Below are 21,818 nucleotides of genomic sequence, written 5' to 3'. Positions count from 1 at the left end.
GCTCGTTTTATGCCGTTTTGTCAAGAAGGCGTTCGTGTTTTTTTTCTCCTAATGTATCCCCAAGGCCAGACGGGATCCCATCATACCCTGGACTTCATGCTCCTTCAACCGAAACGTTTTTCACAGCTGACAAAGAAGTAGCAACCACATTAAAAAAAATCCAGGCTGCTACCTTTGTTTTTGTGAAGCAGCAAAGTTACACATAAGAACAACAAGAGAAAGAGGACGTTAAGAGAAAGGTAAACGAGCCTGCTGAACCAGAAGTAACCTTCATTTTTATTTTCTAGGCTTTTATTTTCGGTACGTGAAGCCCACATTCCTTGTTCGTCTACTTGTCTGCGTCACATAAATTAAATCGCTTTTTACTTCAGCAAGTCAGCCTCCTGCTTCAAATTACATTTCCGCAAGATTTGAGCATTTGGGCGTCGCCACCCGAGTCTTGGCCAAACCCCCGCAGTGCATAAGTACCATTTTCCATTTGATGACAACAGGAACTAATCTTGTTGGCCAGGCCAACACCGACTTATCGAAGATCAAACCCTATACTCACAATCTGGAGCTCCACGAGCCTGGTGATGCAGTCGTGCTCGTCGAACTCGACCTGCACCTCCTGGTCCCTTGTGCTGGGCAACGCCTGGACAGCCACGCTACACGCATTACTGGGCGGCTCCGACATCGGGCACAGCCCGCGGCGAGGAATGGACATCGCGTCGAAGGCTTGACGGGCCACGACTGCCTCTTCTACCGGCTCAACGTCCGCCTCACTCTTGAAGTCCTGCCAGGCATGACGCGTGGGGTCCCGGTCCTTGTTCCTCAAGTACGGCAAGAAAGAACGCGTTTTCCTCACAGTCCGCGTAGATTCAGTGCGCAACACAGTCTTCTGGAAGATCCTGGTAGACCTGACTGTGTCGCGAGGCGCGCCCTTTTCCCCGCCTTCGGTTCGTTCTGACTGCTCGACAGACTCGGTCACATTGTGAGTTGTGTCCTCTTTGACCTGTTTGGTGCCTGTATCACCGAAGCCGTTTTCTCCGCCCGCGGTTGGTAGCTGGACGCTTTCACTGGAGTCCGTCTTCATGCTGTCTTCATTTTCTGCACTGCTGTCCGGCTCAGCGTTAGCAGCTGCGTGCGGGTGACCTTCGTCCTGGACTTCATCTTCGGGCTCTTCTGAAACGACCTTCTCATCCGTCACTTCTGGGATTGCAGGCCCACCGGGCGTGACGACTTTCGCGTTACCTTTCTTGTCTGTGGAAGGGAGGTTGGCATCGTCAGAGTTGACCAAGGTAGAAAACTTCTCGACTGCCTCTTTCAAGTCGCCGTTGACTGAGGTGCTACGTTTCCCGGATCCTTCATCGCTTTCCGTGGTGCTTGATTTTCCACTTTGACTCGGTATGTGTTCCGGAACAATCACATCTTCGACAGCATCGCTGGATGACGTTCGCTTTGGTGACGGTGCCTCCTTACCCTCACCTGGCTCTTTGGTTTCAATTGCTGCCTCTCCACTGCCAAGAAGTTCCGGTTCTTGCAGCGGGCTTTCTTGGTTACCAAGCGTGCTCGGAATCTTCTCTGATGGCTGTTCACCATTAATTTCTGGCATAACAGCAGCTTCTTGTCCATCGTCTGTGTGCTCGTAGACGTCGCTTGAGAAGTCAGCTTCAGTGGCTACGCTGTGCAGGAGCTCTTCGCTGCATTCCAGCGCTTCTAGCTTCGTCTCCTCATGGACCATCACTGCCGTTTTTAAGGCTCCCACTTCCGGTTGTAGCTTATCGGATGGATCTTCTGCGCCCGGGTCCTCAGGATGGCCTACTGTGCTCATCATGTCTTTTGGCTCTTTGGCTTCAGTTTCTACCGCTTGCTCTTGCATTGTTGTGTCTGTCTCGTTTGTCCCCGTAGCTCCAATCGCAACTTCCTTGTCGTCGTCGGTAGTGGTTGTCACTGTAGTCAGAGCGGTTGCGTCACGAATGCTTTGTCTGTCCAGCGTTCCATCTCGACTGTCGTGCGATTCAGGGTGAGCGCTAACGTGGACATCAGCAACAACGGTGTAGTTGTGCGCGTGCATATCTTCCAAGGATTGAAGTTCTTCATCCGAAAAGTCCATGGCCGCCACTTCTTCTTGTTCTTCTCGTACATGGTCGCTTTGACGAAACTGGTCATGCGCTCTACTAGTCTCTGTTCCATGCTGTTCCGCGAGATTCGCTGCTTCCGCTTCCGTGTCATTGCTTACTGTGTAGGGCTTTTCGCTTAATTCATGCCTGGGTGCATCTGCTAGTGAGACTTGATGTCTTTCTTCGTCTGTTATGTGCTCAGTGCCTGGAGCTACATTTTCGAAACTGTTCTGCTGATGAATTTGGCTTCCATCTGATTGGTGTTGCGATTGCAAAGGATTGTTCAGACCAGCTTCCGCTGAATTACCAGGGTTCAAATCCTCTCGTAAAGACCGATGATCTTTTAAATCTTGTACATCTCTTACATCTTGCTGTCGTGTGCCACCTTTTGCTGCTTCATCGTCCAGTTCTGTAGCAACACCGACAGGTTCACTTACCGTATTCATTTCTCGCCGCAGACTTTTGCCAATATTGTAGCAGGAAATGTGTTTTTCTGGACCACCTACCTCGTTTTCCAAATCCTCACGGCCACCGTCGACACGTAGCCCTCTCTCTGAGGTGTGCTCAGCCAGCAATGTTTCATCACGAATCTTTGACTCGTGAAAGCTGGATTTTGTATTATTTACGTCACTTGCGTCACTGTAGTCATCGTGCTTAAAAACACCGCCAACTACAATAGCATGGTCCCGAATAAGATGCTCGGAAGATGGCGCAATTGTACCAACAGCCTCGTGATCGCTTCTTGCGGTGGTGCTGGCGTCGAAAGGGGTGAAGTTTTCCTCAATGCTAGACCTAGCGTACTCTAGTGAGCTTTCATATACTGTACTAAGAGCTCCTAAGCTGTCTTTTTCGTTATCCGCTACAGTTGTACTTTCGTTTTTGGCAATATAATAATCGTCCTCGTCATCTATTTTTGCAGGTTCTTCTGCATCGTTGTCAAAATGCGGGTCATTGGTTCTATTTCCTACTACTTTCTGTAACAATACTTCAGGGTCTTTGCTTCGCGAAAGGCTGTCGTAGCTTTTCAACACAGCGGGCTTGTAAGCAGAACTGTCGTACTCAAACTCCCTGAGGCCATTGTTATGGTGCCTTTCAACATTGTTCGAAAGGTCAGGTTTCCCAAACCGGGCGCCGTCTTCCTGTTCTCGGACATTTTCTCGCGGCACAATTGTAAGGTTGCCCTCTGTCTTAACGACGGCAGCCGGCACCTCTGATAGATCTACTACACCAGCTTCACTGTTAGATTCAGTCTCCTCTTTTTTTCGATCAGCACCATTGTCGATTGTAACTGCTTCGATTGAAACGTCTTCTGATGCTTGCTCGCTCTCTCTAGTAGACACCTCCGAAACGCTTTCCATCGACTCCTTCGCGTCCACGGATACGCTGGTTAATGACGATTCGCTGTAACTATTGACAGCCGTCTCGTTGTCAGCGCCCTCTGCATCTGGAACGGTGTCCTCTTCCAACAATTCCTTGTCAGATGTCAGGACTTCTGGTTTTCTCTCGGCAGAAGGGGGATCTTTAGAAGGCATTTCTTCACTTAGTTGGCTTGCCTGAAGGACTTTAGGTTTCACCCCTTCCTCCACTCTGTTCAAAACTTCACTCTCGTTGTCAACTCGCTCAGTCTCAATAGGGAGATGTGCCGCTGTGTCTTCTTCCTGAGCATCGCCGTCAGCTGTATCAATCAATCGTTCTCCTTCGCCTGGCTTCCCGTTTTCCTGACTAGCGCGCTCGGCGTCCTCCTCTGATGCGTCTCGCTTTCTTCTCGCCGTAAGAGAGGAATGGTTGGACTCAGCCCCGCTTGATGCGGCTTCTTCTGTGACGACTTCGGAGACGCTTCCGCTGTCGGTCGCGTCTTCTTCAGACTTCTGCTCTTTGGTGAGTGGCGAGAGTTGCGTGCTCACCGGTTCTGCGTTCAGCAGAGCACCTGGGATAACGCTGCTCGAGACACTGTCCATGGTCACAGCCCGTGCGTCCTCGCTCGATGTCAGCGCATCGCGCACGTCCTCGACACTTGTTGGTTCGTCCTGCATCCTGCTCGCACTCATAGGGTCAGGTGTTTCGTCCACTTCGCTTTTATCCACGTCATGCTGCTTATCGCTCAGTTTCGAAGGGCGAGAGATTTCTAATTCCGGGTTCAGCGGTGCATCGTGGTAACCGTTGTTCGGGACATCGTCGTTGGTAACCGAGCTTGTGCCTACACTTGTGCTCAGGGCATCGGGCACGATATCGGCTATGGTCGGTTCGGTCGGCTCAGCACCAGCACTGCTATTGTCAGGTGTTGCTCCGTCCACCTCTCTTTTGTCCATGTCAAACTGATCTTTGCTCTGTTGCATAATGTTCGAGTTTTCCGGTCCTGCGTTCAACGACGCATCGGCGTAAGCGTTGTCCAGGGCACTGTCTTTGGTAACCAAGTCTAGACTTGTTTTCGGGGCATCGGACACATTATCGGCACTGGACGGTTCGATCTGCTCCGAACTAATCCTACTACCACTGTCGGGAGCCGTCCCGCCCACATCGCCTTTCTCCACATCAAGCTGCTCTGCGGTCAGTTGCACGGCATGTGAGCTTTCTATTTCTGCGTTCAACGGTGCATCGAGGCTATTGCTCTCCTGGATACCATCAATCTTCGGCGATTTTGCGTCCACTCTTTTTTCCGGCTCCTTGTCCGGTTCTTCGCTTCCGGTTGATTCAATCCGCCGTTCCTTCACGCTCGGAGGGCTAGGTGTCTCGTCAGCCGGCTCCTCGTTCTCGTCAGAAATGCTTGAGAGGACAGACTGGCTCGTTTCAGCGATGACGATTTCACCTGGACGCTCAGCAGGCGTTACTGTATCCTCGAATGCAGGTTGCCTTGCGGCAATCGGCCCGAAGACGCCACCTGAAGAGTTTTGACTAATGACTTCCGGTTTGGCGGAAGCACTCTGATCCACTGCCCCACCCCCGGAAAGAGCCTTGATCGGTGCCTCCTCGCGCGTATTTTCGGCATTAACATCCAACCCTGTGTCATTCTTTTCTGCCGCCACAACGCCACTGGCATTCTGCGCATTTTCTTCTAGACGCGTAACGCAACTGGTGAGCACGCTCGAAACGATGTCTGCTGCGTAGGCTCGTAATGTCGACTCAGTGTATTCATCTACACTTTCTACAGAAGCGTTCTCGGAGAGACCAGTAACCTGTTCATTATATGCTTCGGCTAAGCTGTTTTCGCTGTCATCGCCGACATCGTGAAGTGCCGTATCATTGCTGCCGGTAGTTTTGATTTCCGCTGTTCTCAACTCTACGTTAGTAGGCTCAAATAATTGTATCTCGACTATGTGTTCCTGATTTCCGGTCTCTACTATCGTTTCCTCGCGTAAACTCGATTCATCCAGATGATCTGTATCCTGCTTTGGCGACTGGTTGCTGTAATCGTCTATAATAATCTCCGGGTTGTTACTCATGACAGTGTTATCTGGAGCAGACTTTGTGAGCCTTTCATCTTCTTTGTCAAGTTTTTCAGCCTCACGATCATTGTTCGCGTCGTCAATACCTGCAGTAACCACAGGCAGTGGTTCGCGTTCAGAAATCATGATGGCTTCAGTCGTATTATCGTTATCATCGGTACTCAGGTGCACAGTCTCTTGCTTTGCAAGCTTATCAACAGTAGTGCTTGCTACACTCATTTCTTGACGCAACTGTTCATCCGCAATCAGTGCATCCATACTTTGCACTTCGACCAAAGGTGCTGAAACCCCGGTGATTTCTTCGATCTCAATTTCAACGATGCTAGAATTTCCAGCCTGTTCACTTTCGGCACCTTTCTTTGCTGTACAGGACTCAGAAGATTCTTGTGATCTGCTCTCAGGGTCATTCGCATCCTTTCTAGTGGTCCCGCTGGGATCAGTACCCTCGTGCACCGATTGTGCCCGCATATTTAGATTGTCCATTGTGCTCTCGCCACTGATTTCTCGAAGTGAATCCTGCGGATCAGTCAGAATAATTTCAACGTGGGAGTCGACTGAATGTTCAATATCGCCGTACTTTGTTTCGTCTAGGTTGCTCTCTGTGAGCTCTTCACTAGCATTGTCAACGTGTTCAATTTCGCCATGTTCATTCGCTTCAGCAGGCTCTGAAATCTCTGGTTCTTTGTTCACAGATGCATCCGCACGTGTTTCAGCGACCTCACTGCCTTCTGCGTTGACGAGAGAAGGTTTCGTACTAAAAAGCTCCTCTGTCGTTTCTTGCCTCGATGTTGTTTCCTCGTATGATTCTATACTTTGATCTAGTGCAACAATATCATCAAAAATAATCAATTCTGCGCCGAACGTTTTTATGTCCTCTGGTTGCACTGTCGAGGTCACTTCGGTGCCGGTGCCTAAGCCGGCGGCCTCACCACTTGTTGCCGTTTCATCAGCCTCTGCACTTTCTACGGTTTTGCTTGCTGAAGTATCCATGCTCACACATGTGGCTTTGTTCTTGCTCTGGCTAGCAGATTCTACTGTGGCGAAATCTTCCGACACTTCAGTTTGTGCGCTTTTATCCCCTTGCTCATGCAACTCTTCGTGTTGCCGCAATGCAACATCCTCACTGGGAACATTGATGGAATACTGCAGTTTTTTGCTTGCATTGTCCTCTGGGCCTTCGTGCGCAGTGTCTTTGCTGGCCTCGCAAAAATTTTCAATTTCATCACTGTTGCTTGCTTCATCAGGCGCTCGAAAAATTCCCTTAACATATTTGCTTTCTGGTGCTTCTTGAGCTCTTTGTACGGTACCGTCGTCAGCGTTGCTTGCCGACGCCATCCGCTCACCTTCCTCCACAGGTCTACCCTCAGCGTCTTGTCCACTTGTTTCCTGCCGGTCGTAATGACCGGCGCTGGCTACAATGTGCGGCTGTACACGTTGCGTAAAAGACGGCTCCTTGTAGTGACCGGTTGTGTCAGCAGTTGTACTTCTTACCTCGCTCGAAGAGATAAGCTTTGCGTCTTCTCCACCGATGAGATCGTCTAGAAGGGTGGCCAAGTTGTCAACATTTTTGTTGTTGGAGTCGCCAACCTGCGCTTCTTGCTTATCATCTTTTATCTCCGCTTCATTCGAGTCTTCGGGCTCAAGCGCCTGATCACACGGAAGCGATTCGAATCCCTGGTCGTTGTCATCTTGAATCGACGTGTCAACACTCGTCGCGTCGTCGATCTTGGTGAGCGCGATGACGTCCCTCAGCATGCCGGGTTCTATCGACGCCGACAGCGATTCTTCAAAGAGGACGACGTTCGACGTTGGAGGATTGAAGTACAGTGCGTCTTGCTCTGTGCTTTTCATTGCGACTGGGCCACCATGAGCGGCTTCTGTAGCTTCTGCGTTTTCCTGGTCTTGTACGCTAGGGTTCCCAAGATCTATAAGAAGATGACTGTCGGTCGGCAATGAATGTGAGACATTTAGCATACAGTCTAGTGACTCTTCATTCGCCACAACTGAGGCTGTACCTTGCGGTAGTGCCGTGCTTTCTTCGAAAGATTGCACATCGTGAGCTGTCTCCACTTCACTAACTTCGTGGATGGTTTTAGTTAACATGCTCTTTGTAACTTCGTTACTGTCCACTTTAAGGTTATGCAGTTCTGTTTCTATTAAACTTTCATCTTCTTTAGCATTATCTTTCACTATACGGAGCGGCTCATCACCAACAATAATCTTCTCTGACAGTGAATTCGTGAGGGTCGATGAAACGACTTCAACCGTTTCTCGTACAAATTCCTCGACACCTGTAATGTGCTTCAGAATACTAAGACTCTGAACTTTGTTTTCCTTCAATATAGGCGCTTCTGGAGTGCCTTCAAGTGGCATTTTTGGCGCATTTCTCAGCAGTTCGTTGACATTGAGCCGAGCGTTCGCATTATCCGGCTGGTCTTCGCCTTCTTCCCGAGCTTTGGCCGTTGTATCGCGAGTTACGTCGTTGATAATTGGGTTGTTCACGGCCGCTGACCTACGTTCTTGTATGGCAAGCGCATTTTCTTTGGCATCTGTCAAGGACGTAGATTTATGATGCTCATCGCCCAATCTCTTTGTGGAGGTATAAACTACTGAGAAATCGGAAATGTTTTCTTGCAGACGCTCAAATTTATTGATTGCCAGAATTTCTGGATGCTGCTTCTCACTCATCTGGGCGTTGTTTTGCTCTCGTTTTGCACTCTTTTCCGCTTGTTTTTTGTCTTTTTGATCATCGACGCCTGTTTCAACGTCAGGGACGGTTTTCTGTGTCAGTGAATCGTTTACACTCGATGAAATGGTTTCCGCTGTTTTCCTTAGGTGCTCCTTGAGCTCCAGGACGCACGTGCCTTCACTTGCTACAGATTCCCGCCTTTTACTTAGCTTCTGTACCTCGTCGTGGTGTGACAGGGGGCTAACTTCTAAGACTTCGCTACTTTCAATCACTGCAAAATCAAGTCTTTTTTGGGGGTCTTCTCGACAGTCGGCAGTCTCTTCAACTCTGGCTGCGTTTTCTCGAAGTTGCGCGATTTCGTTCGCAGTACTCGATTCTACCTTATCGGAGGCGTCTTTGCTTACGAGGGAGTCACTAATGAAGGCTGAAACGCCTTTTGCGGTTTCTTTTGAGTCTTCTATGCTGTCTTCTTGTCTTGTGACACCATTTTCTGTAGATTCATCGTTCTCTTCGTCTGCTCTTGATATAACTTTTGAGGCGCCTTGAGTACTAACTTTGCTTAAAAACGAACCTTGGATGGTACCCTCACTGGTAGCCAATGACTGACGTCTTCTTAGACAACTTTCTTTCTTACTTTCAATTTCAACAGCAGTGTTTGTACGCTCTTCGTCAACACTCTCTCCACGCGTATTCGATGAGGGCACGGTTTCATCCTGGAATGAAATCATAGGTCTAACCGAGCTCGTTTCACTTGAACGCTCGTTGGCATCTGCGTCAGACAACGAGTGGCCAAAAGGTGGCGGCCAAAAGGTGTTGGCCAAAACGTGGTGTGTAACACCGTTCGCCTCTCGCGGACTGTGAGCTTCCTTCTCCGCATGTTGCTCCTGGGTTGAAGGGTCTTCCGTAATCCCGACAAGGCGCTTCGAAGGGTCTTCTGCTTCACTGCTCGCTTTAACAGCAGGGTCATCCAAAGCGACTAAGACAGCAGAGTACTGCCCATTTATAGCGCATATAGAAGCGTCCGTCCTCTCTCCAGCTGCATTCAACTCCTCTTTTATACTTGACTGGGAGGATATCTGTTCTTGGTGACGGCTTTCCAACTCTGACGATGAGGTGCGTTTGGTTTCGAATTCCTGATCCGCTCTTTCTGTCAAGGCGCCGGGAATTCTCCTGTTTCCAGGATCATCGTCGACACTCTCTTCAATCTCATCTTCCGGCTCCTCGGCTATGTAACCCAGATCGTCCAGCGACGGTCCCCCTATCACAGTTTCCTTGCCGACACGACCCCCTTGCACCACTTCCGCGTCCACACTGTCCACCTTCACGTAAGTGCACTTCCGGTCGTCGAAGTCGTCGTCCTCGGACACGAGGCTCGTGTCCTGGAAGCCCGCGCTCCCAGGTACGTAACTGGGCTCGTTCTCGTCGCCCGAAAGCGAATGCTCCGCTGACGTCGAAACTGCTCCTTCTTTAGGGAGCGAAACCGCTGCTGCACCCCTGTTCGCATCGTCCCTACTTCCCGCGAGTTCAATCTTCTCGTACAGCGTTTGGCACTCTGACTCCTCCCCTTCTTCCCGACCCGTTTCCCCTGAGGCTCGCGAGAGCTTTGGCTTCTGTTCGGTCTTCGGCAGTAGCACTGCCGAAGAAATGTCGTCCTCTAGCCTGGACAGCAGTCGTCCCCGGTGCTCCCTGTACAATTGGCTCTTGGTCGAAGACAGTATCCTGCAAGTTCCTCCTCCGAGCTTCGCACTCCCGTCCTCGTCGTTCATCGAGCAAGTGACGCAGTGGAATGGAAACGCCGGCTGTTGGGCATCGGCCGTCGGAGAGTCCTTACCGCCGCTGTGGACCTGCTCCACCGAGAGGCTCTTCTCCAGAAGGCCTTCCCGGGAGCACTCGGTGTAGCGGTACTCGCGGAAGGTTCGCCAGTCGCTCGAGGCGCGGCTGGTGGGGTCTCTGTCGGCGACTTCGGCACGGGGAAACCAGATGCGGTACTCTTTCTCGGAGACTCCGTCCAGAGGCCGCTCCGCAGCCACGTGTACGTCATCGAAGCTCCAGCTTCGGAACTGACGGTCGGTGGGAGTCGCCTTGTTACTGGCCACATTGTCAGCATCTGCAGAGGGTGTAAGCAGATGAGTAAGCTGCCGCAAGGTTTCATCAAAGTTGGCATGGCAACAATCAACGTTAGCAGTTTTTAAAGGTAGAATGAAACGCTCGGGTATAATTCATTCAAACCTTAGAACCTTCACACTAGCTTGTTCTAACCTTTTTACCGGTTCATACAAATTGTAGAACCCGCCAGCAATGCAGTCATATTTCGCGCCGTAACCGTAAATGCCCCCTACTTGTAGGACCAAAAAATCCCTATTTCAGGCACTTTTTTTTCCTGCAGTAGTTTGTAAAGTCCCTGCATATTCCCATGCGCCGTTTTATGGTACTTCCTCATTAATTCTTGCTATTCATCGGAATTAATGAAGACCAAAGTGCAGGAATTGGCGACGTAGTACGTGTTGCGAGTAGGGGAATGAAAAGTTCCCCGCCATCACCGCCTAAGGAGACGTGTTAAAAATAGTCTTGTTAAGAATCTAGTTTGAAGCTTTGTCGAATCAGATTGCACTTCTTAGACTGCACATCTCCTTACGGAAGCAATGAAGCGAGCATATAAATGACTAGCACAGACTCGTATCATTCGCGACTTTTACAACTCAGATTTGTGTAACTGTAAGCTCAACATGACTGCCGTATTTACTCGCAAATTGGCCGATCCCTTACTGTTCTGATCTGACCACTGAACTCAATGAACAGTGCCCAGGCAGAGGGCAAGAAACCGCCGGCCCTCTCACTCTCATTGCCGCAAATGTGTCTCTCCCTCATCGCACGTTCAACAAAGGCTTAATACTAATGCTTTGCTCAGCAATCAAGCTGTGGACGTTTTTATTTTCAATAGCTTCAAAAAGCAAGGTCTTGTGTCATGGTGCTTCAAATGTTATATTATGGTGACAAGTACCTCCAACTTGTCCGACCATGACAGGACTGGAGCGGCGGCGGAGGCGGCGCGCGTTTGGCATTCTGTTCTGTTTTAATGCTATCGCTTTGGAAGCCTCATGGGGCCAAAATGCGTCATCGGTCATAAAATTCGCCCATTGGCTCGAGGAAAGTGACGTCACCGGACCGGATAATTTCTATTCGCTGAAGAGAAATTGCGTCACCAGATCGGATAATTCCCATTGGCTAGAGGAAAGTGACGTCACTTTCCATAAAGGCAACAACACCTTCTAATGCCATCGCATTGCCAACACATAATGTAATTAGGTGCCCCTGTATAGATTGTATAGTGGTGCAAGGAAGGAATGTTATTTGTGGGCACCTAAGGTAAGCAAATAAATAGGTCGACAGCCTATCCCTTATAAAAATGGTCTATACACAGTTTATAGACTTCCTATAGATTCTGTTGCCTCCCAATAGATATTTCTCTTTGTATATTCATAGTCTATAGACTGTCTATCGACAAAAGTCTAATAAAAGTGTATGGTCATAAATCTACCAATTATCTATAGACTGTCTATAAGATTTGTATTGCCTATAAACTGTTCTCTATAGTTTGTCTATAGACAGCCTATAGACATTATAGACACAAGTCTATGGACAGTCTATAGACTGTTTAAAGAAATTTTTGTAAGGGAACATAGAAAGCTAGAAAAAAAGTAAAGAAGAGGCTTGAACGCCATATAGGGCGCCTAACGAAAGCTATGAGCCGCCAACGTGCGATTAAGGTTACCGTCATAGCGTATTGCATATCGCTGATGTGGCGGCGCTGCGAAGAACGCGTCACAGCAAACAGGTCTGTATTGGCAGCCATTAAAAAGACGAGCGTAAGGACGCGTGGGAGAAGACACGAGAAACCGCCTCATCTTTTTTTTGTTCTATAAACGTTCGGCAGACAACGTAAACGTCGGAAGCACCATCGATGTCGCACATTGTTGCCGGTAATTTATCGAGCCAGTTTTTCTCTGTTCTCTACTAACTTTAGTATAAAACAATTTCAATGTTCAAGTTCTTGATATTTCTTGAAAACTATAGTGAAGACTGCTTCTAAGTCGAATGCTAGAAGACCGAAAATTCCTTGAAAGAGGGAACATTCTCCAAATTTCACATCCATGCGACAAGAAGGAAGAGGAGGAATTCTTTAATGTCTACTGGGGATGTTTGCCTGCTGGTCGATCTGACAGGCTACTGCAGAAGGGTGTAAAAAAAGATAAACTAAACACACGTACAGAAAATAATAATTTTAAAGCAAGGGTTGAGTCATATACCTTTGTCTTTGTAAAATTTCTTCGCCGCCGGTGGCCTTCCTTTTGGATGCTTGCAAGTCACTTCCTCTTTAGAAGAACACTTCAAAGAGGACTAAGTTCAAGGAATGTGCGCTTCGGGTTTTTCTACAGCGCTCGAGTTCGTTGGCTTGTGAACGCGCTGGCATTTTGCAGACGCGGCGCCGCTGAGCGTCGTCACCGTTCGCCGAACTGACCTACAGGTGCGTCTGCCTCTGGCTTGTTCGCGAGAGGAAGACTGCACTGCTCTTTCACCGTTCTCCGGCGGAACAGAGAAACAAGACAGGATAAAACAGCTCTATCACTCTAAACAGAAAGGAGTAAGTGCACACCCTTTTATAAGAGGGTGTGCGCTAGAGGAAAACTTCCTCCCTTTTTACACCCATGTAGGCGTATTAGTGTTTAGAGTGTAATTTGTGGAGGTTAATTGCTCTCTCTCTCTTTTTGTTGAGTAATAGAGGATTGTTTGCTACTTATTACCGACGTGGAGGGAAGCTGGTGAGTCAACAATCTCCAATTACAGGATACGCAAAGCAGTCGCACCTGCACAAAGATATCTGTACAGCTTCGTTAAATGGGATCCGGCATATTTAAACGCGAGACTCTTACCGGTGGCACTCTTCATTTCAACTGCCGTGGGCTGCCCACAAGCTACGCGCTTTAAAAGATTTAAAAGACGCAGCATTTTTAATGCGTAAGCATTACTTGCCTCATGCGTGGCGTGTACAGAAAGTCTCCACCGGAAGTGTACACTTCTGGTCGACACTTACCCGAGCTTACCCGAGTTACTCGCTAACTCGGTTACTCGGTAGTAACTCGCGTAAGCTCGGGTAAGTTCGGGTAAGTTCGGAGAAGCGCCGCACAAGCTCCACAGGAACAGCCACCTCCCGCTGCGCCACTGCGCTGGTAGTGGCATGAGGAATAGCCGCCATCTATGAATGTCAAGTAGAGAGCGACCAGTTCTGCATATATGGGCATTAACCCACGCAGCTCCGAATGGTGTGCGGTTTGATGGCCAACGCGGACTAAGGCGCACAAATCACAGAATACCACAGACATAATCAACCAGAAACGCACCAACGGAAACAGCAGTAGTACACAATGCTTTCGCTTTCATAGCGCGTTAGGAGGCATCGTGCCCTCCGGTAGTTTTTTTTGAACTAGTGAAACAACGCGCTACATTAACACACACATAAAGACAGGACGACAAGCGCAGACGCCCGTCGTCCTGTCTCTTTGTGTGTGTTAATGTTTTCCAGAACCAACCAGCCCGGGAATATACCTTACAGACAATTCGTTGCATGAGGAATTGATTTGCACAAAAATCTGGTTCGAAAATTTCACTGGCTATAGAGGGCACCATTAAGAAACCAATATGGCTGCCCTAGAGATTATCAGGCAGTCGCCGTATCCTATAGTCGGATACAACTCAAGATCGAAGCAAATTTTCTCCTACAACGGACCCCTTTCCAGCCAATGGCGTCTGCCGGTTCTCATGAACCTGCTAGTTGACAATGCAGGGAGCGGCGTGACATTGCAGGGAAGGGACTACCATTGCAGGGAGGAGACTCCCTCCCTGCATTTTCACACTAGCAGAGTCATGAGAATCGGCCGACGCCTTTGGCTGGAATGGGGTCCTTTTTAAGGGGAAAAGCCGCTTAGATCTTGAGTTGTATCCGACTATAGTGTTGCGTTGTGTTGCATTGGGCTGTCTCATACTGCATTGAAATGTCCGTGCAATTTGCTCGTTCTCTAGCACTGGGATGCACTGCATCCCACAATGGTGCAGCTGAGACAAGAGTGTGCTACCTTGCTAAAGGCGAAGAAGCTCTCAGCGCGGGCCATGTTGTGTGCTGCGGCGTGAAAACATGCACGAAATCATCTGTCACGGCATGAGCTCTCTGTGTACACATTACATGCGCGATCAAAACCACACGACACAGGTGTGGCTGGTATATGGTAAGAAAAACATCCGGCTCCGCGTTGACAGCGTGGGGCAGCAGGTGCGACACGTACCGAGGCTGCTCTAATCGAGAGAACAAATGGTGCGGGGAAACGCACGACACCTGAGCGAGACAAATGCAAAGGCCGAAAATCACTGCAGCAAGGCGTCGCGCCTTTACGTGCAAGCATGCACAAGTGTCCAGAAACTTGCGAATAGATTACTGTCCACTAATGCAAAAGTTTTCACTACGTTCCTCTGGGCTGCGCCATCTCAGCCCGTGCATTCACAAAGGGGAGGATTTAAGAGGGAAGGGAGAAACTTCCTTACGGAAAAACAATTTTCTCTCGGAAAACCACTTTGAGCGCGTTTTTTTTTTTCAGTTAGAAAAGTTCATTGATACAAATTCATTGTAAGAAACGTCCCTCCCCCACCCCACCCCTCAGAGATGTTCAGAAATAAGCCCCTGCATTCATGTCAAACAAGTCTCTAATTCAATTTTGGAGTTAATTCGCTCGCCGCAATACCGCGCACCCGCCGCGGTGGCTCAGTAGTTAGGGCGCTCGGCTACTGATCCAGATTTCCCGGGTTCGAACCCGACCGCGGTGGCTGCGTTTTTATGAAGGCAAAACGCTGAGGCGCCCGTGTGCTGTGCGATGTCAGTGCACGTTATAGATCCCCAGGTGGTCGAAATTATTCCGGAGCAACTCCACTACGGCACCTCTTTCTTCCTTTCTTCTCTCACTCCCTCCTTTATCCCTTCCCTTGGGGCGCAGTTCAAGTGTCCGCCGATATATGAGGCAGATACTGCGCCATTTCCTTTCCCCAAAAGCAATTATTATTATTATTATTATTATTATTATTATTATTATTATTATTATTATTATTATTATTATTATTATTATTATTATTATTACCGCGCATTTCGTGGTGGAAGTGACATGCATGGCGTGTTGACAGTCATAAAGGCGCGTTTTACCGTAGGTTTAAACAGATATGGTGTGTAAGAAAAAATTTATTGGCCGAATACTGCGCGAAACGGAGGAAACCTCATGCTAACAGCGCCGATTGACAGCTTAACCCTACCAAGCGGTCTCGCAAATGCGACAAGCACGAGCAAAAAAAAATTCAGATGCCGGTGGCGCTGGAAGCTGGAAGTAGCTTCCAGCTGCTCTCAGCCCGACGTCGACTTGAAAGCAAATGCTCTCTGCGATGGATACTTTCCGTGATGATGAATGTGGTGTACAGAAGTCCACTGCGGTCGGCACAATACGCTCATACGGGGCCTTATTGCTTCGTATATAGGCTTTCGTCCGACGCGGCCCAGTCTAAACCATAATAAATAAATGCTGCGAAGCCATCAGGAAGCTGCGCTTGAATATCTTTAGCGTCAGAGCTTTCACAATAGTCGGACGAAGCAGCAAGTCTGGCTGCGTGTCAGCGGATTTGTGAGCGGTTTCTACCTTGAAATGTTTGCTGGGGAAAGATTAAGAGGCTGCGTACCTCGGACACTCTGCTTCTCTTTTCTGTGGAACAAAAGAAAATGGACCAAAAATTGGCGAGGCCCGCTGCGACAATCGCTGATGCCAGCAACGTAAACAAGCAACTACTATTAGTCTGCCCTACTATACAAAGGGGACACAGGGCACATGAAGCATCAGCACTCTACATTTTTCAGTTTCTGCTTGAAATAACTAATCTTCGAAGCATTATGCAGGGTTGCAGAAGGTGATTTCTCCCAGAATGTTAAGAAGTTTCGTAGCGCTGTCATTTCATTTCGAAATTATAAAAAGAAATGTAAGTTAATCCTTGCTACGCTTTTATCAAGGCGTCTTTTAATGCAGTCGTTATGCTTTCTCGCCTAGCTTTCTTTACCGGAGCTGTCATAGATGTTCACGTATGCTTCGAGGCTGTTCTCTGCACTTGCAAATACATTGGTGCTGTTCATTTGTCCAAGCGACCTTAAACCTCTGTTGGAGAGGTCGGGTGCCACCGATGCCCACATATTGTCGCTAAATGTATAAAATACATTGGCCTGTTTCGCTATGTTCTGCTTCTGCACAGGTTTAGAGCCGAGCTAGATTAACTATTTCACAGGTGCACACCTGTGGGGACTGAAGCACAGAGGGACAAACAGAAATAAGAGAACACGGCAGGCGGGAAAAAGGAAAGTCAAAAGGTATTTGTATAATGTTCCTCATGCATTATACAGGTAAAAATACGGCACTCACGACTGAGACGCTGGTCCGGCGGCTTCACCGCAGCGGCTGCGTCGTCCTGGCCGCTGTCAGCCTGCGTCCCGTTGGGCGCAGATTCCTCGGGAACCGGCTGAAGACCGCGACCAACCTTCAGCCGGTTGAGAGCCATGCGTGCGGAACAAGTCGGACAAGGAGCTCAGGCAACCTTTCGACACCTGGCGCGAGAGCGCACGCACATTCACAGACACGCAAGAGGCAGAAAGGCCCGAGCTGTTGCTCCAAACACCGCAGCAGCTGCCCAGCGAAGCAGAAGCAGCGGAAACCAAGTGCTAAACACAATCGGCAGAACACAGTAACACAACTAATCGGTATTCCCTCGGAACACTCGAAGCCGGCACCGAGTCTTCATGGTCTACACACTCCAAGCTTACGGGTCGGCTTGACGGACGACCAGTCGCAGACGTGACGGCGATTCGCCCCAACGGAACCAAACAAGCGCACAACGACTGAGCGGTGGTTGGTCTTGCAGTGTCCGCGCGCGCGAACGTGAGAGAAAAAGGGCGAGAAAGAAGAGATGGGGGGAAGGGGGTGCAAATAAACGCGGCCTTTCACGGCACCTGCCGACAACGCTGCTCTTTGCTGCAATCGCTGGCGTGGAAAAAACTGGCGAAACTTGAAGCAGCGCAAAGAAGGCGGCGGCGGGGGCGGCGATGATGACGCGCGATTCAGGCAGCGCAAAACAGCTGCGCCGGCGATCATCCGCACTGCTGCTCCGCGCGTGTGCCACGCTGTAGCAGACAACAAAACACTGCCGCTCTCCGCTCGCGCTTGCAGTTGATGTCGTCTGCTGCTGCCACGGAGTCTCCGTTCTCTCACTGCACTGCCTGCCGCGGCCGCTTGAAGCAGACGAGCGTGCAGACGACAAAAAATGACCGCAGCGCGGTCTTCGGAAACTGTCGGCTACGTCTGCGACGGCTTTCGTGCACGGTTTCGGTCGCGCCTCATTCTCGCAGTAGCGAGTTACGCACTAACACTGAGTCACTCCCTTCTTTCATAACCTCCACCTCTCTCTTTTCCGGGGGAACAATGCGATACCGCTTCTCGCATGCAGCCAGGAAGCTCGAGTAGGGGGGGGGGGGGGGCACCCCTTTCCAGCCACTCGGTCGCGGTGGTCTCGCAGGCGTCCACGCACTCTCTCGTAGCGTCGTAGGAATGGGGGCAAAGCCGGCACGGCAGCCGGGCGAAAATTGAGCCCGGTACAATTGAAGTCCACCAAGGCGTGCACGCGCTTTCTTGCGCTTACCACACTCACTGCCGACCGGCGACCAGCGTTCGCGTATAAGGGGAGAGTCGGTAAAAAGAGGGAGGGAAGGAGAGAGAGAAAAACACGCCAAGAACGAAAGGAATTGTGGGGACAACGGGCCTACCCAAACACTCGACGGTCGCCGAGTTGTCCTCCAGTGCACGCTTCGCATCGCAGGTGCTACGCAATGCATCCGCGGAGACTGTGCAAATTGTACCCTGAGAAAGAGCGCTGGGGCCGACGGGAAGAAAGCGGTTCTACTGGCGGCGCCACTTTCTGTTCCGTATATACTTTGCAGAGCACGACGTACTACGTTTTATTCTCTTTTTTATCTTTTTTCTTCCGCCCCTAGTACGCTACTGCATGCTCTTCGCCGCCGCCACAGGTCCGGAGTAACGGTGTCGAACGTGACTGGACGCGATCACTATAGGGATAAGGATGGACGCGGGTAGCACGTATAGAAAGAAGCCAAGTTAAATAGTGCGAGACAAGACTCGCAGCGTTTGAAGCCAGGAATAAATGCAAAAAAGAAGCCCGCAATACAGACCGTGTAGCCAGGAAATCGAACGTGGCGAAGCGCAGAAAGTTGTCGGACTGGAAACTGATCTTAAAGGTAAATTCCCAGCGCGAGCACGGCGGCGATCAGACCGCCTGGTATTACTCATGTGGCTTCCTCTTGCGTCTGGCTTCTTTGGGCCGAAGGTGTTGGAGCGATTTCGTGAAACTGCTAAAAGTTTTTGTTAGTGCTGCGCTAGCATTTGTCATTGCGAAAGTGTCTGGGTGACTAGTGGTTGGTTACAAACACGTTTTGTTACTTAAATAATTCTGTTCTGCTAAAAAAAGGAAACTAGAAATGTATTGCTTCCGTGAAACGTAGTTACCGCTTCTGACATTGCATGTAGATCATCGCAGTTAAACATCATCATCATCATCATAATCAGCCTGACTACGCCCACTGCAGGGCAAAGGCCCTGTCCTTTGCCAGCTGCGCCCACCGTATCCCAGCAAACCTCTCAATCCCATCCGTCCATCCAACTTTCTGCCGCCCCCCGCTACGCTTGCCTTCTCTTGGAGTCCACTCCGTTACCCTTAAGGACCAGCGGTTATCTTGCCTTCGCATTACATGCCCCACCCAAGCCCATTTCTTCCTCTTGATTTCGACTATGATGTAACTAACCCGCGTTTGTTCCCTCATCCGCTCTGCCCGTTTCCGGGCAGAGATAACCTTTTAGCATATTTAAAATTTAATTGTAGGTGCAACATTCTTCTCTAAAATTGCAAGAATTTCATCTACAACTCTCCCCCCACCAACCTCTGCCTTGATGCTTCCGCGGTTTCTGCTGGGATAAACCAAAACTTATTTTTGCAGGCGTATCTAAGGCAGTATTCTCGACCCTTTTTCATTGAACTTGTCCTTAAATGACATTGTTAATATTGATCTCATGGAGGAATTTGTCATTTACGTAGATGATGCGCGTTATTCTCTGTGGACATCCCAAATTAACTAATCATCAAAGCGAATAGAATGCTCGTACAATTAGACTTATAGGCTGAACATAAAAAAAAAACTTAAGAAAACGAATGTGATCCTCTATCACTCGAGGAGCAAAGAAAAATTAGCACTGATGTGGATACATCGATATCATTGATACGGACCATGCTGAACACACTTAGAATACTTGGAGTCTATATGAGCAAAAACATGACTTGGGCAAACAGGTATACCACGCTATGTTGGAACTGTCGCGCATGGTTCGACTACCGTAAACGGACGGATATATTTTACGATCGAAGGTTGAACTTCTTTTCGATAATACACTTATCTATTCGCACATAAATAGCTGTCACTCAGTCCGGGGAAGCACAGCCGAAAGTAATTCGCAAAGAATTTTATTATGCTGAAAAAAAAGTAAATATGTTACAATGTCCTGAGAAACCACACCTCTCACCCTTTGTTTAAGTGTGGTGAGTCTCTTTGGAAAAGAAATCTTATGGCAGCAGAAACACAGAACCATGGGTGATAAAAGCATGCGGTATTCCGGTTATGGTCTCCAAATATTAAACATGACACTGTCAAAGTTGTTAAATGCGCTTGTCTAGAATTTCTTGGTACACAAGAACTGTTAAAATAACTTCCACCCTGAAAAAAATCCCGAAATCACGCGACCATGATACCATGACCGCACATCTAAAATTTAATTGCAGGTGCAACATCCTTCCCTAAACTTTGCAAGAATTTCATCTACAACTCTCCCCCCACCTTGATGCTTCCTCGGTTTCTGCTGGGACAAACCAAAAGTTTATTCAAGCACGTTAAAAAAATGCAGCGTGAAGTGAGTGGCGTATCACACAGGTTTGTCATTGTTGGCACAAAGTTCTCAAAGGCATTATGAATATAAACTATATAAATGTTTCTTTCGCTCGAAGCCCCTTTGTACTACAAACTTCCGGCGTTCGGGGTTTACAGAGCAACCTACTCTCGTTCAGAAACGGCAGTAGCACAGGCTATGCTCTGAAAACATCGAATTTTACAGCGCAAAAAAAAAAATACTTGTATAAACGCACGTACTAGGTGGATACGGAACTGGTACTTGTTGCCTGTCCTCGCGATAATATACATCTCTATACACGAAGTGTCAGCACCACTGCATTCAACGAGATCTCAAAGTACAAAAAAACCTGCCACTGCCCCTTTATCAACCAGTCCGTAATTCCACGCGCTGATTTACTCATACAAAGGCTACCACACGTCACGACAGACGCTGTAGCCAGGCGCATACTAGGGCAATGATACCGTTTCAAATCCGGCTGACCAGTCTGTAACTACAGGCGAGGTCTGCCAGGTAAAGAATATGGAAGCAAGATTACGGGTAATGCTCGGCCTTTGTTTGGTTACCTGCCTACAGGCGTCTATACTCTCGTTAAGGCGGCTGGGCATGACGTCGAAATAAGCGCTCACCGACAACTACACTGCGGTGGCGCGGTCAATAATTCTTCACGCGTCGTGAGGCCCCGTCCCCGTTAACGCTCCTCGAATCGCATTACGAACCCACGTCAACCCCAGCACGAAGATTTCGAAACAGTGGAGGCGATAGGACGCTAGAGAAAGCGGCGAAAATTTAAATGGAGTCCACGCCGCTGATAATACGCTTTTCGTGACGAACGTGCCGGTGGCGAATAAAATAATAAGAAGAAATAAACTCGCGCGCCCTGCAGATACGACAAGGTGCGTGTGAAGAATTTACTCTATAAACGAGGGCAAAACTAGGAGAAAATGTCCGGCCGACAAGCGAAAACGCGGGCGGAGCGCAGACACGTCGACAACTCGAACTCGCTTAATTCTGACTTCCACTTTATTCAGACTAATGTTTTGGGTCCGTCACCATCACGCATTTAAAAGCGAGCTTAATAGGCTCCCCTTAATTCCAATGCTACATAATGGGAATAAAATTTTGGTTTCTTTCGAGTTCAGATCATCTGGATTCGACTGTATAACCGATAAGAACGCTATAGTCGAACACCACTCAAGAACAAAGCACTAAACGCTCATCAAACGAGGAACCCCAGCCACTGGCGTCAACAGATTTTCATGACGCCCTGGTTATTCCGTGCGTAATCTCCTTTCACGCTAGCATTACATTGGATTAGGCTAGCGTGAAAGGGGATAAACAATGGATTAACCATAACGTCATGAGAATTGGCTGGAGGGCCTGCTTTGATGGGCATTTGCCACTTCCATCTTGAGTTGTACCGTCTATAGAAGGAAACGGTCTTCCAACACGTTTTGTGAGTTATAGTTTCAACTCGAGCTTTCTCCAA

The 21,818-nt window shown here is 48.9% G+C and overlaps 1 protein-coding gene across 1 annotated transcript in view; it reads right to left on the bottom strand.

The window, feature by feature from the left end:
- Positions 1–21,818, bottom strand: part of LOC144119682 (uncharacterized) — a 70,589-nt gene that overhangs the window by 27,720 nt on the left and 21,051 nt on the right. Inside the window, exons 7-8 of the mRNA XM_077652249.1 lie at positions 16,730–16,844; positions 551–10,341 (exon numbers count right to left, since the gene is read on the bottom strand). Of these exons, the coding sequence (XP_077508375.1) occupies positions 551–10,341; positions 16,730–16,844 (9,906 nt within the window). The remainder of the gene's footprint in view (positions 1–550; positions 10,342–16,729; positions 16,845–21,818) is intronic.

This window comes from Amblyomma americanum, chromosome 2 (assembly GCF_052857255.1).
Source record: "Amblyomma americanum isolate KBUSLIRL-KWMA chromosome 2, ASM5285725v1, whole genome shotgun sequence".
Lineage (NCBI taxonomy): Eukaryota > Metazoa > Arthropoda > Arachnida > Ixodida > Ixodidae > Amblyomma > Amblyomma americanum.
This window is presented reverse-complemented; position numbering and strand designations above follow the sequence as displayed.